The sequence below is a fragment of the Ornithorhynchus anatinus genome, chromosome 9, assembly GCF_004115215.2.
Source record: "Ornithorhynchus anatinus isolate Pmale09 chromosome 9, mOrnAna1.pri.v4, whole genome shotgun sequence".
NCBI lineage: Eukaryota > Metazoa > Chordata > Mammalia > Monotremata > Ornithorhynchidae > Ornithorhynchus > Ornithorhynchus anatinus.
The window spans coordinates 61,283,570-61,298,419 of record NC_041736.1 but is presented as its reverse complement, the minus strand read 5'-3'; the positions used below and the strand labels follow the sequence as shown (position 1 = coordinate 61,298,419).

The following is a 14,850-nucleotide window of genomic DNA, read 5'->3' as shown; positions in this document are numbered from 1 at the left end:
GGGACAGAGACTATGTCCAACCTGATTAACTTGTATCTACTCCAGCTGTGGGTCACAGTGCCTGGTACATAGTAAGCCCTTAATAAATACCATTTAAAAGAAAAATTGTCGGGTTTAGTGACGGTACATGTATAATTGAGGATGTGTCATTAAAATAAAAAGAGTTTGCATTTTCGACCGAGGACCGTTATTCCCGTAAAAGTCGTTGTAGAAACCCCGAGGACTCCTCACCCTCGACTGGCCGCCCGATACCTTACCCCGTATGGCCGGGTTGGAGGAGGCGTAGAGCTCCCTGGCGGGGGTGCTGACAAGCATTAAAGCCGAGAGACGGGGGCATGCCAGGCTGACTGGGGGGTGGCAGGGGCAGGAAAGCGCATCACGGCGGGCTCTCGTAGTTGCAGAATAGGGCAGGTTATAGGGCGGAGGCGGAAAGGTCCGGCCCGGGGCAACGTGGTCCAGACCAAATGCCAAGCACCCGCCGATACCTTGAATCGACTGTTCCGTGCTTGGAGACCTGCCCACGGTAGGTGAATGTGGCATGAAGTGCGTAGCCTAGGCATGGGTTTTTTTTTCCTCCTCTTCACCTGCGAGGCAGCCACGTGCAACCGTTTGGAGTGATGGCGGCTCTTTCCTTCGCGCACCGAAAACTGGGGCAGCACTGGCCTGGGAACACCGAGCACATCATGGGGGGAGAGGGGGATCAGCACCACACTACCTAACAGGCACCATCACGCTATCGCCTCACCACGAGTGGCTCCACTCGATCGATCGATCGAAAGAACCCCTTAAGAACTCAGTAGGTGCAGAACCCCGCACCGAGTGCTTTGGGGGGGTATAAGAGAGCCAATCCCTGCCCTCGGGGAGTTTACGATTTCTGCTGAGGCCCACAGGCCCCGCCGCCCTCCTACCTCGGGGCAGGAGACGGGACCTTAACAGGCCAACCCATCCGTTGCCACGCCAGGAAAGGTAATGGGCACTTCACTCCTCTGTGCCTCAGTTCCTTAATCCGTGAAGTGGGTCCAACCTGATTAGCTTGTATCTGCCCCAGTGCTTAGTACAGTGCCTCGCACGTAAGCGTTTAACTCGAGAAGCAGCGTGACCTAGTGGAAAGAGCACGGGCTTGAGAGTCGGAGGTCGTGGGTTCTAATTCTGCCTCTGCCACTTAATCGGCCACGTGACGTTGGGCAAGTCACTTCACTTCTCTGTGCCAGTGACCTCATCTGTAAAATGGGGATTAAGACTGTGACCCCACTTGGGACAACCTGATTATCTTGTATCTACCCCTGCCCTTAGAACGGTGCTCGGCACATAGCGAATACTTAACAAATATTATTTATTCTTATTAATAATAATGACCATTAAAAACGAAACAACCCACAAAACTCCCAGGTCCCCGAGGCGGCCGGGGAGCGGCGTCACCCACCGGCAGGCAAACCTCAGGTGAAGCGGGGCTTCGGCCGTGACCACGGCCCGTGGGAAGCAGGGTGTCAGGAGCGAGGCCGGCAGGGGACTCCACCTCCGCCGGAATGCCGTATCCTCCCGTTGCAAAGTCAGTTGATCATATTTACTGAGTGCTTACTATGTGCAAAGCACCGGCAAACACGGTTCAGACTTCCGTAAGGTCCCAGGCCCGCCAAGTTGGGGGAAGGGTTTGAACCCACGACAGAGACGAGGACAACGGGACGCTATCCGGTTTTCAACCGCCACGGCCGCGGCGGCCAGCCCGGCGCTCCGAATGCCAAGGGGCAGGGGGTGTGCGAGCCCCCCGGCGAGCTCCGGGACGCACGGCCGTCTGAGCTCCGAGCCCGTGTCCACCCCCGACGGGCCCCGTCGCAGAGAGACTCAGTTCGATCCAATGCCAAGCTTCCTCCGTCTCCGAATTCTCCTCTTCTCACACAAAGAGGGGATAAGTGACTATTTTGTGTTTTGCGTTCGACTGTGTGGACACTCCCTTTATTGGTAATAAGGCTGCATTATGTGGGCTGTGTCGTGCGCCGGGGCCTGAAAGGATGGGAAATTTCTAATGGAAACACTCACGTGCATGCGAACAATAGCAAAGCTATGAAATTACCATAATTTTCTACCCCCTGCAGCTACTGCTTCAACACAAGCACGCTCTTCTGGAACATTGTTTTTGCTGAATTTGGACAAGTTTACAGGGTTACCGGTGCCCGTCAAAAACCTTCGCGAACCACGTGGGAATCGTGCTCTGGGGCCGCGAGGGGATCCGCCGGGCCATTCTGGCGACGTCAGGTGCCGGTCAACCGTACTTACTGAGCACTTACCGTGCGCAGAGTAATGTATTAAGCAGTTGGGAGAGTACAATACGATAATAGACGCATTCCCTGCCAGATCCACAGGGGTGAGGGGAGGGTCGAGGGGGTCCAGTCGGGGTCACCCATCCGCTCTCCCAAATCCCCGCCCCCATCCCCACTCTCTGGCACCCGTGGTCGTGGGGGTCAGGGCACGGTCGGGCCAGCCGCAGCACGTCCGGGCCGCGGGACACCCGCGCTAGTCCCCGGCTCCATCTCCGTCACTGACCACGTCCCGCTGTGGTGGACCCAGGCGCGCCTGGATGAGTGGGAGAGTCCAGGACGGCAGACAGACATCAGCGGGAAGCAAGAATTACCCGCTCCTCCCTGGGCGGAGACTTCCGGAAGCTCCCGGAGGGACGGTCCTGGTGTCTGTCGCCTCTCGGGTCGTTTAATGAAGGACATCACATCTGATGCCCGAGTGAACAGAAGCCTGGGGCTGGGGCCAGGAGATCTGAGCAGATTTTTGGCTCTGGCCTACTTTGTGGCCTCGGGCAAGTCCCTTATCCTCTGCACCCCAATCCCCTCCTCTCATGGCCACCGTGGCCGTGAAGATGAGATGAGCTCACGCCACGTGAAGGTATTTGAGGTGGGTTTGGGGCATGACGGCCACAGCCTGTGACCCAACCATGACCTCCATCTCCCCCAACCCACCCCTCACGCCCCCCGGGATCACGTCAGGCACACAGACAGACACACAGCCACTATCCACAAATGTTTACTCCAGGCCCTCCGAAGCCTCAGGAAATACATCCCACAGACGTCTGTGCCATTCGCTCCATCTCCACCCGCCGGGCTCATGCACATTTACAGGGTTTTTAAATCAGAATTACAGCGATTAATCAGCAGCGGAGGGGCTAGGGCCGCCTTCCGATACGCTCTGCCGGGCCTTCCTCAGCTGCTCCGCGTAGAACCTGAAGCTCTCCTGTAAGGTAGGGAGTGATAGACGGAAAAGACCGGGTTTAGATCGGGAACAAAAAAGAGACCCGGGTGATGGGGAGCAGGGAAGGGTACGGGGGTGACAGTCCGGCATGATCCCACAGACCAATTCAAAACCGGGCCAGGGCGATTTGCATCCAGGAGAACGGGGATGAGAGGACAGACACACGGTCCTCTAGCAGTGGAGCAGCAGCACGGTCTAGCGGATGGAGTGTGTGTGAGTCTGGCAGTCGGGAGGCGCTGGATTCTAATCCCGGCTCCGCCACCTGTCTGCTGTGTGGCCTTGGGCAAGTCACTTCACTTAATAAAAATAATAATCGGTGGTACTTGTTATGCGTTTACTATGTACCAGACCGTGCACTAATGCTGGGGAGGATACGAGCAAATCAGGTGGGTCACAGTCCCCGTTCCATGTGGGGCTCAGTCTCAATCCCCACTTGATAGATGAGATAACTGAGGCACAGAAAATGAAGTGACTTGGCCCGGATCACAAAGCAGACAAACGGAAGAACTGGGATTAAAACCCACGTCCTTCTGACTCCCAGGCCCGTGCTCTATCCACTCCACCATGCTGCTTTTCTGTGCCTCACCTGTGAAATGGGGATTAAGACTGTGAGAGCCCCATGTGGCACAAGAACCGTGTCCAACCCGATTTGCTTGTATCCACCCCAGAGCTTAGGACAGTGCCTGGCACATAATAAGCACTCAATAAATACCAGAATTATCATCATTATTAAGCGCACCCACTTGGGCCGCCACGAATCCACGAGGAGACGAGTACGTTTCTGGCTCACTCCTCACGGGCGACCCCTCTGCGGCCTCTTTAGGTCCCTCCGAGCCCCAGCCTCACGCCACCCCCACGGGGTTAAGCCCAGGCAGCGGGGCGGGGAGCCGAGGTTGGGGGGACGATTGACGGCTCGCCCTGGACTCTCGGAGCAGCGGTTCCCGCCGTCAGGCCCCGCAACCCGTGGCCCCGCGAACTGTCAGAAGATGGCGGCGGCGGCGGCTGCGGCGGCTTCAGAAAAGCCCGGCCCACGGCACAAAAAATGCAGACCAACAGGGAGCAAGGCTTACTCGCACGGAGACCCAGACAAGCCATTCCCTTGGGCTGGACCGGGAACGCCCCGGTCACCAGCAACAGGGGGACTCCACATCACTCTTTCATCAATCCCGCTACCCCTGGTGATCCGGGGAGACCCAGCTGCCTTACGCTCCCCCCCACTGTCAATACGCCACTCACGGGGGGCTCAGTGAAGGGCACAGGTTCTCCAGAATCCCTCAACAGAACGGCGTAGCGCTTCAGGAACAGCTCGTCCAGCTTCATGTTCTCGTCCTTCATTCGGACAAACAGGGCTTTGGCGGAAGCCACGTCCTGGTCCAGAGCTGGCGGGAGGAAGTGAGCCGGTTCCAGGTCAGGCACTTCTGAGCTCTGCTCTCCAAACGCCCCCCAGCCCCCGACAAGACACCACCGGTGGCTCCCCCAGACTCCAACTCTTGTCGACCCTGTGTCGGCAGGATGGCCACCGGGTGGGCACCGCGGTCCCAAGGGAGCGAGGGTTGGCCGGACACTCAACCGGATGGCCGAGAGCCCAGGCTGCCGCACGCTCGCGGGAGAAGCCGCTTCGGTCAGCGGGGCAGGGCGGAACCCGCCTCCTCTCCCTCAGCCAGTCCGGCCTCCAGGCCCCCGTGGGCAACTGTCGCCGCCCGTGGAATCCCGGCGGCCCGGGGCGGGGATCAGTCAGATGACTCACCATAGCTTTTCATGAGGTAACCGCACGTCTCGGGCCTCTGGGCCAGGTCGGGCACCAGCTCCACGACGGAGTTCAGAGTCCGCGCCTAGCGAACAGAGACGCCCACCACAGACGGGTGTCAGTCGCCAGCACCCCCGAGGACGGCATTTTGGTCTCGACCCCCAGGTGCGTTAAACGACAGAAGCCCAGGCCCCGGGTGCGTCACACCACAGAAGCCCAGGCCCCGAGAGCAACCGAAGACTGGCCGCCGATCCCGTCCCCTTTTAGGGTTAGGCGGTTTTTTCCTCCAGGGTCCTAATCTCGGTTCCGTCACGTATCCGCCGTTTAACCGCCGTTGGGCAAGTCACTTGACCTCTCCGTGCCTCGGTTATCCCATCTGTAAAACGGGGATTAAATCCCACTCTCTCCTACTTAGACTGCGAGCCCCACGTAGGACAGGAATCGTATAGAACCCGATTAACTTGTATCTACGCCACTGCTTTTAACAGTGCTCGGCACAGGGTGAGCACTTAACAAGAACGATCGTCTTCACTCCGGCTCCAAACGTCTGCGTGCGTGTGTAGGGGGTGAGAAGAACCCTCGCCCAGCCAGACCCGTGATCTCCTTAAGGGCAGGGATTGTATATACCGATCCTACCGTATTCCCCACCACACCTCTAGACTGTAAGCTTATTATGGGCAGGGAATATATCTGTTCCATCGTTATATTGTACGCTCCCAAGCTCTCACTCAGTACAGAGTTCTTCACACAGTAAGCATTCAATAAATACGTGCGACTGACTGGCCCACTGCTCTGTCCCTAGGAGGCGCTTGGGCAACGGGACGGGTAGACCGAGCCACGACGACTACCGACCTAGTTTCTACGGTCCCGTGAGAACCGTGACCAGGGTCCAAACCCCACCACTGGCCCGGCCCAGAAGGCGCCCGCCGCTCCTTACCTGTCCTGGACTGCCGGCCATCTTCCCAAAGAACGCCAGGAGGACATGGTGCTGTTCGGCTATGGCCCCGCACCTCTGAAAGAGTCAGGAATTAATATGGCAATCAGAAAATTCAGGTTCTTGAAAGGGGGGTGGGGGGTACGGGATGGGGGGTGGGAAGAGAGCGCGAGCGAGAGAAGGGAGAGGAGCGAGAAGCAAGAGAGAAAAGATGAGAGAAGGAAGGGAGAGGCAAGCAGGCTGGGCTTTCAGGCACGCCACTTTTGGCGAGGTGAAAGTTTGTTTAAGAAGAAAAGAAAAAAAAATTCAACTAGTGCTTCCATAGCCACAGAATGAGGCAGGCTTAGGACGGCAAAGAAAGGGGGAGGAAAAAAAAAAAAACCACTATTCCTCTTCAATTATACTGCCAACCTCTGGCAAGTGAGCTAGAGACCAGAAGGTTAATTATACATTTAATAAGGTGTCAGAGAGATAACTGCTCGTTTCTTTATAAAAATTAAAATGTACAATGCAAGTTCTCTTTAAAGTATAATTACCCACACTTATGCATACAAAAGGACTGATTTCAATCTCTCTATTTTATAAAAGGCTTTCATCGGCAACAGACAGCCAGAGCTTGAGAGAAAGACAAAAGTTAAACTCAAAAAAAAAAAAAAAGTTTACATGACAGACCAGATAAATCAAGTGTCTATCCCAGCTGAGCAGCCACAGTGAAATCAAACGAGGCAAGACAATATTTTAGTTCAGGCTCCTTTCGGGTGTCACTCTCGGAGGTTTTAGAAAGCGGGCGGCTTTTTATGAGCTGTCCCGCCCTGTCAACGGCAGAAGGGAGAGCGGAAGACTGGCACCGAGCCCGCCGCGAGGGGCTGAGGCTCTCACATCTCAGCCGGGCGCTTCGCCTGTCAAGTGGGAAGAAATCACACAGTGCGGTCCCCTAGACTATAAGCTCGTGGTGGGCAGGGAACGTGTCTACCGACTCTCGGCACCGTGTTCTCCCAAGCGCTCGGTACAGTGCCCTGCACAAAGTAAGCGCTCGATAACTACTACCGACTGATTGACTAACTGGCCCTGCTATGGCCACGAGCCACCTCGGCCTGGGCCTGTGGTACTGGGGCAGGAGGGGCCCGAGTGGCCGGGGGGAAGGGGCCCAGGGAAGGAGACACCACGGTACCCGGGACCCGCTGCGGGTGCCAGCTCGGCCGGGTCGTCTCTGGGCACCGAGGCCAAATGTCCCAAAAGGGTACCTCGAACCTTTAGTTTCAGAAGAAAGGACCCCAGCTCTGAACGGAGTCAGTAAAGCCTCCCTACCTCTGGGTGCCTGAGCACCCGGAGGCCGCGGTGCCACCACAAGCCAAAGGCAGGGTGGGCCAGCCGTGCAGGCGCACCTTCCCGTTCCCTGCCGAGGCGCGGGGCGACGGCGGGCACGGCCGCCTGCCGCCAGAAGCAGGCCTCGGGACGCGGTGACGGCCACCCTCTGGGAGGGCGCTAAACTCCGCGCCGTTGGGAGAAGGGCCTTGGTGGTTCTGGCCGAGAGGAGCCTGGGCTGCATCGGGAAAGAGGGAGCAGGTTCGTCCTTGCGCGAGCCCCCCCGGGCCGTGCCCAGTGGCACTGAACACACCGGGAAAGGGAGAGGAATCCCAAAGATTGCTCTTTCCTGGAAGAGAAGCGGCACGGCCTAGTGGACAGAGCTGGGGCCTGGGACCCAGAAGGACCTGGATTCTAATCCCAGCTCTGCCCTTTGTCTGCTGTGGGATCTCCAGCAAGTCACTTCACTTCTCCGGGCCTCAGCTGCTTCATCCGTAAATTGGGGATTAAGACATGGACTTTTGTCCATCCTGATTATCCTGAATCTACCCCGGCCCTTGGGATAGTAGCTGGCACATAACGGAAATGGAAAAGAAAAAAAAAATGGCCGGCTGGGCACGGCCAAAATCCTGTCCTCCCACCAGGCCCTCCGCGTACCACCACCGATCCCAGGCCCCCAACCCCCCACCCCCTGGCCGGGCCCTACCTGGAGGAGGGCGCGGGCGGCGTCCTCTCTGCCGGCCACCAGGAATTGGAGGAAGAGGTCTGTGACCGGTCTGTACAGTGCAAACTGATTGGCCAGGCGCTCCGCCATAACGCTAACTGCAGAGACAGAGGGGAGGGCCGACGCTGAGGCAAAACTTTCCGGGCAGAGTCACGGGGGACGGAGGGAGGTGGAGGGATGCCAGCCGCGCGTCCCTCCGGTCGGTGGTCCGTCTCCTCCCCCCGCTTCGCCCGGGGCGGCACTTCAAACTCACGCCTCTCCACGGCCGGTTCCAGCTGGTCCTCGAGCACCTTCCGGAACAAATACGCCAAACTGGAGCTCATCGAATCCGACTTGAGGGTGCCGGAGTGAAACAGGCTCTCGATGCTCTCGACGGCGGAGTCGAGATCGTTGCTGCGGAAGATGAGATCCGCCGCCTGAGTCGCAAATGCCATGCGAACGGGCGGGGGTTGGAGGGGAGTCGGGGGCGAGCGCACTCCGCGTCTATTAATGTTTCTTTCACACAGCCACGCCATTAAAAGTGCCGATCCCTGCTCTCACGCAGGCAGTGCAGCCGCACAAAGTGAAACACGCTCGCGGCTGAATGGGGAACACCCGCCTCGCCACCCGCAGAAGCCCGACTGCTTCCTGGAAGGGACCCAAGCGCTGACAATAACCCGGGGCCTCGCGGGGAGGGAACGCGACAGGTGCCGACTAACGGAACGTCCCGGAGCTCTGGGACGGGCTGTGGGTGAGGGCCCGTCGAGGACCCAAGTGGCTCTTTTATCTATAATGGAGCGGTTATTTTCTTGAAGACGCTGGGCTTTGCTTATGGTGCTGCGGGAGAGTGACGGGTTCTGGATCCGCTCGTACGGAGGACCCGGGACCCGCCGCCGCCGGCTCGGCCCACTGCTGTGCTGGGAACGCCGGCGCTGGGCATGAGCAGCGGGTCGCCGCGGGGCCGCCCGGGCACCGGGAGGAACCGGGGGATGCCCGCTGAGCAAACGGCAGAGTCTGAAGGAAGTCTGCTGCGTGAGTATTCGCTTGGGGGGCGGGGGTTAGTCCGGGGACACGTAACCCCGAGGCCACCGGTACCCCATGGGGGAGAAGGTGGTGATCTGATCCTCGCCCTTCCCCGTCGCAGTCCGCCGCCTGGCAGCCGCAGGGGCCAGGGCGTCGCAGACTGGGGTTGGCGGGTGGAGTTAGGCCTTTCTGTGGAAATGCCGGAATTCGTCCTGCATTAACTGTCGCCGGGGCCGGCTCGGAGGACCTGTCGTTATTTTGGAGAACGGGGCACATTTGGGGGGAGAGCTGGGGTGCGGGGAGAGACGAGGTAAAGGACCAAGCGAACCTCCCAGGGGCCCCGGGGTACGGTCCACGGACAGATTCCCGGGACCGGACTGGGGCCACGGCGGCAGCCGGGAACGCGCCGGAACCACGGGGCGTCCACTCTTCCCTCTTCGCGGGGCGGCCGTTCTTGACCGGCCCCAGCTCGACCCAGCAGAGAGAAGGGCGGACGGGCAGAACCCTGAAGTGGGACGGTACTTACTTCCTGATGTGTGCCAGGGCGAGGTTATTGGTGAAGACCATGTGTGAGAGCTTGATGGTGCCCAGGAAGCCCTGTACCGCCCTCTCCACAGTCTGGATGCCCTCCACGTCTCCCTTCGTCGCCAGCGCCTGGATGAGGCGTGTGACTGCCATCGGCGAAGGGCTCTGCTCCTGGTCCAGCATGGTCTTCAGGGTGACGAAGGCATCTGGAGGGAAGGGGAACCCGGGATGTGGGCCGACCACGCCCTGATTCCGCGCCCCTGCCACTCCATGATCCCTCCCGAGATTATCCAGCAGAACCCAATACCGATCATCGTGAGATGCGCTGTATGCTTAGCCCCGGGGCACAAGAAGGCCATCGGGACGGACCCAGTCCCTGCCTCACACAGGATTCTCAGACTAAGAGGGACAGAGGGCAGAGACCTCATCCCCATTTCCCTGGTGCGGAGAGGGAGCCCGGGGAGGCTCAGTGACTTATCCAAGGTCACTTAACGGGCCAGGACTCAAACTCAGGCCTCCCGGCTCCCAGTCCTGTGCTCTCACCACTAACCCGCCCTGCCCGCCAATCTTGTTTCAGCCCGCAGAGAAAGGGCCGGGGCAGGCTTCATCAGGCTGTATACGGGTCAGGAGCCAATCGGCAGGCCAACGGTGAAGGTACCCACCACCTCCCACCTTCACGTGGCGAGGGACAAAGTCTCCATCTCCATCTTACGGCGGAACCCAGGGGACGGATTCAGACGGTCTCGGCCAGGGAGACCTATGGCCCCGTCAGACAAGGTGAGGGAGGGAATGGGATGGTCGGTGGCTGAACCCAGGACCCGGGGGGCAAACTGGTTTCCAAAATGGTGATGGAAAGAGGCAGAATAGGAGGCTTTCAGCAGGGGAGGCGGCGTGGCCTCGTGGAAGGAGCGCAGGACCGGGGGCTGGGAAACCTGGGTTCTGGACCCGGCCCACCGCCCGGCGCGGAGCCTTGGGCCAAGTCGGTTAACCGGCTGGGGCCTCGGTTTCCTCCTCGGTAAACCGGGGACAAAACAGTTCTTCCTTCCTCCTCCCTCGCGTTTGGACCACGATGCCCCGGCTGGGCCGGGGACCACGTCCGACCGGAGGATAGCGCAGCGCCGTCCTAGGGCCCGGCGCGGTGTCGAACACCTATCCGGCGCTCGATCCACGCCCGCGTCACCATCACCGTGAAGACGGGGGCCTGCGGGGGCAGTGGAAAGGGAAAGGATTCCGGGAGGAGAAGCCCCACTTGGCCTAAGTATCCGTGCCCTGGAGCTCCCCGCCCCCTCACCCGCCCTCTCCCGGTCAGAGGGCGACCCGAGAGCCCCCCCCCCGCCCCCCCCCGCCTTCCCGCCGCCCCCGCCCGCGGCACGCCACATTCCCGGCGGGGCCTGGGACTGGTTAAAAAAAAGGGAAAAAAGTATTAGATTAAGTATCCCCCCCGCCCCCCCCAAAAATCAATATTATAATTATTTAGTGCACACTTGTGCCCATTTACCACTCAATTTAACTCATTTGCGATCGCACACAACCAATACAATATGTGAGAAACAACTGCTGGAGATTGTTTGAGATGCTTTAAAGTATGTTAATTTCCCAAGCAAAATGACTTGTGCTGTGAATTTTAACGCACTTGAAAGCCTGTACTTTCTCTCGTTCTGGAGCACAAATTTTGCATGTCTGAAGAGCTGTGATTCATCTTAAGAAAACCCATCTTGTGTTAAATGGAACGGAAACCGGGCTAAGTGGTCAAATGACAAGTACATTCATATTCAAGCTGTATTATAAATGCATGTACAGTCATTTACGTCTCTCAGCTACCACAAAAGGCTCTTGATAAGCAGGTAATTTGCTAAATGGACTCCTTTATCCAAGTATTCGAAGGGCGTTACAAGAAAAATCTGCAGAGGCATTAATGTGACGAAAAGGTCAAGCATTGTGACATACCTTTCAAATAATCCCGCCTAACTTGCGTTATGATGAGGAGACTGTTGGCAGCGCCGCTGAGCGTGAAGCCCTCGATGTGGGTCTCGGCGCTAAAAGAAGCAGGCATTTAGAAAGGAATTACTGACATGCTTCTGATACGATAATCAACGGTTGAGCACCAAGGTGAAATTATAAAAACTACTGTTCGTATGTTAAAAATATTGCTGCAAAATATCGACCTGGAGACAGCTTTTGTGTTATCCTGTCAATGGTTATAGAAGGGTAATTTTTTTGTGCATTCTGACAGATGACAAAGTTGGAAATGAGCAACAAAAGAAACAAAGTACAAGATTTTTTTTAAACAATCGGTTCGGATTCTTCAACGCTGACATATTAGATGACTGAAAGGCCTGCACGTGCCCAGCACTCTTCTGGGGGAATCTAAAGCCGGATCCTTTCGACTACCCCGGCGCCCCCACCCCGAACCCGGCTCTTCTCGGCACCGTAAAAAAACGAAACAGACAGACGCGCTCGGCGTGGCCCCTTTCCGCCGAGAGCCCGGGTGGATCGCGAGCACCCGACGCCCCCGCCTCCCAAATTCCCTTCTCCGCTCCCGTCGCCGGGCCGCTCCCGGGCGTTCAGACCCCCGACCCCGGACGTGGGAGCGGCGGAGCCCCGGCTCCACGAGGCATGGGGCCCCGGGACCCCTCCGGCCCCACGTGTCCGGATGACGACTAAACCAGAGGGGAAGAGAACCGGGGCCTCCCCTCCACCCCCCGACCCCGCCACAGCGCGAGGGTACCCTGGGCAGACAACTGAGCAGCCCACCGCCTCCCGGAAGTTCCCAAGCTAAGCGGATTGGCAGGGAGGGAGTTGGGGGAGGGGGATGGTTCGCGTAGCTAAATCATTCTCCTCAATCCCAAAGAAATCCTCTCAGGGGCACCCAAGCCGACCGGGCGTTCGGTCACTTCCAGCGGGCAGCGCTGGCCGTCGCCGGCAAGCCGAGGCCGGGACTCTCGACGGACCCCCCTCTCCCCGCCAATCCTCTTAATTCCCACCCACCCGCCAGGCGGCCGCTGCTCAGCTCCCCGCCTCTCCCCCTGACCCATCTGCCAAAGCCCCTAAGTCACCAGCTCACACAGGAGACCGTAAATTACATGTAACAAAGGATTTGCTTTCTCCAATCTTCCCCTCTTCGGGCTGATTAAATAGATGTCATCCACTAATACGGAACGTCTCTCGGCCCAAAATCACCACGTTTCCTTCGCCGGGCCCTCAGGCCGGGCTAGGGAAGATGACCCTACAATCCTCACGAGGTCCCAGGGTCGGAGTCCGCAACTGGAGTGGGGAGAGTGGTCCCGGCCAGTGGAGCTGGGGGGCCGTGGGGTCGAGGCGGCCTAACCAGAGCCGGTAGAGATTCCTGCCGGCGGGCTCCGTTCAGGTAGGACACGCTAGCTGGAGGCTTTCCCCCACCTCGCTGCTCCGGGACTCACCTCCCCAAAGCAAATTCAGGAATGGGAGAGTCGGAGGAGGGGGGACGGGATGGGAACCGTGGCTGAGAGGGTCCCAGCCGCAGGTCGCCCTCCAGCCTGGGCTCTGGGCCGGCAGCCGGTCGGAGGCTCCACGGCTCAAGGGGAAGCCATCGCTTCCAGGGTGCGTGGGCCCGTGACGGTGATGTCAGAGGGCCACCCGGGCCTCCGATTCCAGCCAAGGGGCTAGATGGACACTGGCACGTACCCGAGTCCTTCTCAGCTGGGTTCGCACGATAAGCTCCAGGCTGCCGAGGGGGGAGCTGAGCGAGTTTTAAAACCACGAGCCCAGATAGAGATCGCGCATGATGCCACAGGAAATGGGCTCCCCGAAGAGCCATTCACCACTCTCCCCACATCTGTGACCGGGGATCATATGGGAGATTCTACACTGTGAGCTTCATCATGGGCAGGGAATGTCGCTATGTACTGTTGTATTCTTGGTACGGAGCTCTGCACACAGTAAGCGCTTAATAAATAGGATTGAATGGATAGGGGAGAGCAGAGATGATTCCGAGGGGATTCCGAGGGTTCCTCCGCCACCCACCCTGCCCGCGGACCGGGCAGCTACACTTACACGCTTCTCACTTTCGTGAATTCTTCCAGACAACCGTCACTCAGCAATGCTCTCAGAAGGCTTGAGTAGGTACTTGCATCGAACACAATATTCTTCTTTTGTGCTTCCAGGAAAATATTGTATGCTTCTACAGTGAAAAGACGGGGGGGGGGGGGGGGGGGGGGGGGGAAGAAAAACCAGTAACAATTGAGATGTCAGATTGCACTCAAATGGCACAAGAAAACAGGATTCACGTTGCTAACACAAAGAGAAACAGAGAAGAGACGTTCACGTCTCTTTTCTTCCTTCTCTCCACCTTTGAGAGAAAACCTGGACTCCGGCAAAGGGTGCTTTAGCTCCAGCATTCTCCTTCAAGGGGGAAAACACCGTTCACCAACACGAGACTGACAGTTCTTAGAGGGCAGGGATTGTGTCTAACTGTCCACGGGCTTGGTACGGTGCTCTGCACACAACGAGAGCCTGAGGCATACCACCGACGGACTGCCTCGATACCCAACGACAGAGGGTTTGCTTCTGTGAACTTAAATCAGGAGCGGGTGTTTTTGAAGCTCACACAGACGCACATGTACGCATGCAAGCGCGCCCGCTGCTCCCTCCTCCAGGTCATAACTGAGCAAGTGAACCAATTTCAAAGCAGTCCCTAATCCCCGAGATGGGTTACAATGTTTGGAGAAAAACACAATAATATTAAGCAAATATAGCCAGCAATTCCAAAAATGGGAGATCAAATTGTATGCTTTTGCGTAAGTCCTGTCTTAGCCAAATAGTTTTCAAATATACAGGCCGCACTAGTAAACGAAGCTCCGTCTGTGCGACTGATTAAGAGTTTTATTTCACGTGTTCAGAGTACCTGACAGGGAATGAAAAGAGGCTACCCCACTTTTCAGTCAGGCTGAAATAAAACCGTCAGGCTGGCAGCCATCCACCAGACGACCCGGTCCCCCAGGCTAGAGGCCGGGCCCGTGGGGGCTGCCGCGCCTCGCTCAGCTGGAACGGCACATCCCGCGGGGTCCGAACGAGGACGCCGGGGTTCTGCACGGGAACGTCGGGAATGATCCAAGGCGGGAGAGTCGAGAGTCACCCCACCCAACCTCACCAGCCTCGGGAGGGACGCCTGGGAATCCCGTTCCGGGAATGTAGGCAGGGACAGAACGAACAGAGAGCGACCACTTGGTCCGGCAGGGCCCGGGGCCGGGTGGGTTGCCGACGCTCAGGGTGCGGGGCATCGACTCGTAGAAAAGGCTGGTCTCCCAAGTTCCGGATGGCTGAGGGCCAGCCGGGGGCTGGTGTCACCGGGGGCCAAGAGAGCGGTCTCTGCACTTTCCC

At 58.2% G+C, this 14,850-nt stretch overlaps 1 protein-coding gene across 2 annotated transcripts in view; it reads right to left on the bottom strand.

The window, feature by feature from the left end:
• Positions 1-3,014: 3,014 nt before the first annotated feature.
• The window catches only part of LRPPRC (leucine rich pentatricopeptide repeat containing), a 65,786-nt gene continuing 53,950 nt past the window's right edge, over positions 3,015-14,850 (bottom strand). For both annotated transcript variants that reach the window (XM_029071601.1, XM_029071602.1), the window contains exons 30-38: positions 13,525-13,651; positions 11,440-11,528; positions 9,494-9,698; positions 8,219-8,358; positions 7,948-8,063; positions 5,940-6,014; positions 5,003-5,087; positions 4,492-4,634; positions 3,015-3,237 (exon numbers count right to left, since the gene is read on the bottom strand). In XM_029071601.1, coding sequence (XP_028927434.1) covers positions 3,151-3,237; positions 4,492-4,634; positions 5,003-5,087; positions 5,940-6,014; positions 7,948-8,063; positions 8,219-8,358; positions 9,494-9,698; positions 11,440-11,528; positions 13,525-13,651 — 1,067 coding nt within the window. In that variant the 3' untranslated portion in view covers positions 3,015-3,150. The remainder of the gene's footprint in view (positions 3,238-4,491; positions 4,635-5,002; positions 5,088-5,939; positions 6,015-7,947; positions 8,064-8,218; positions 8,359-9,493; positions 9,699-11,439; positions 11,529-13,524; positions 13,652-14,850) is intronic.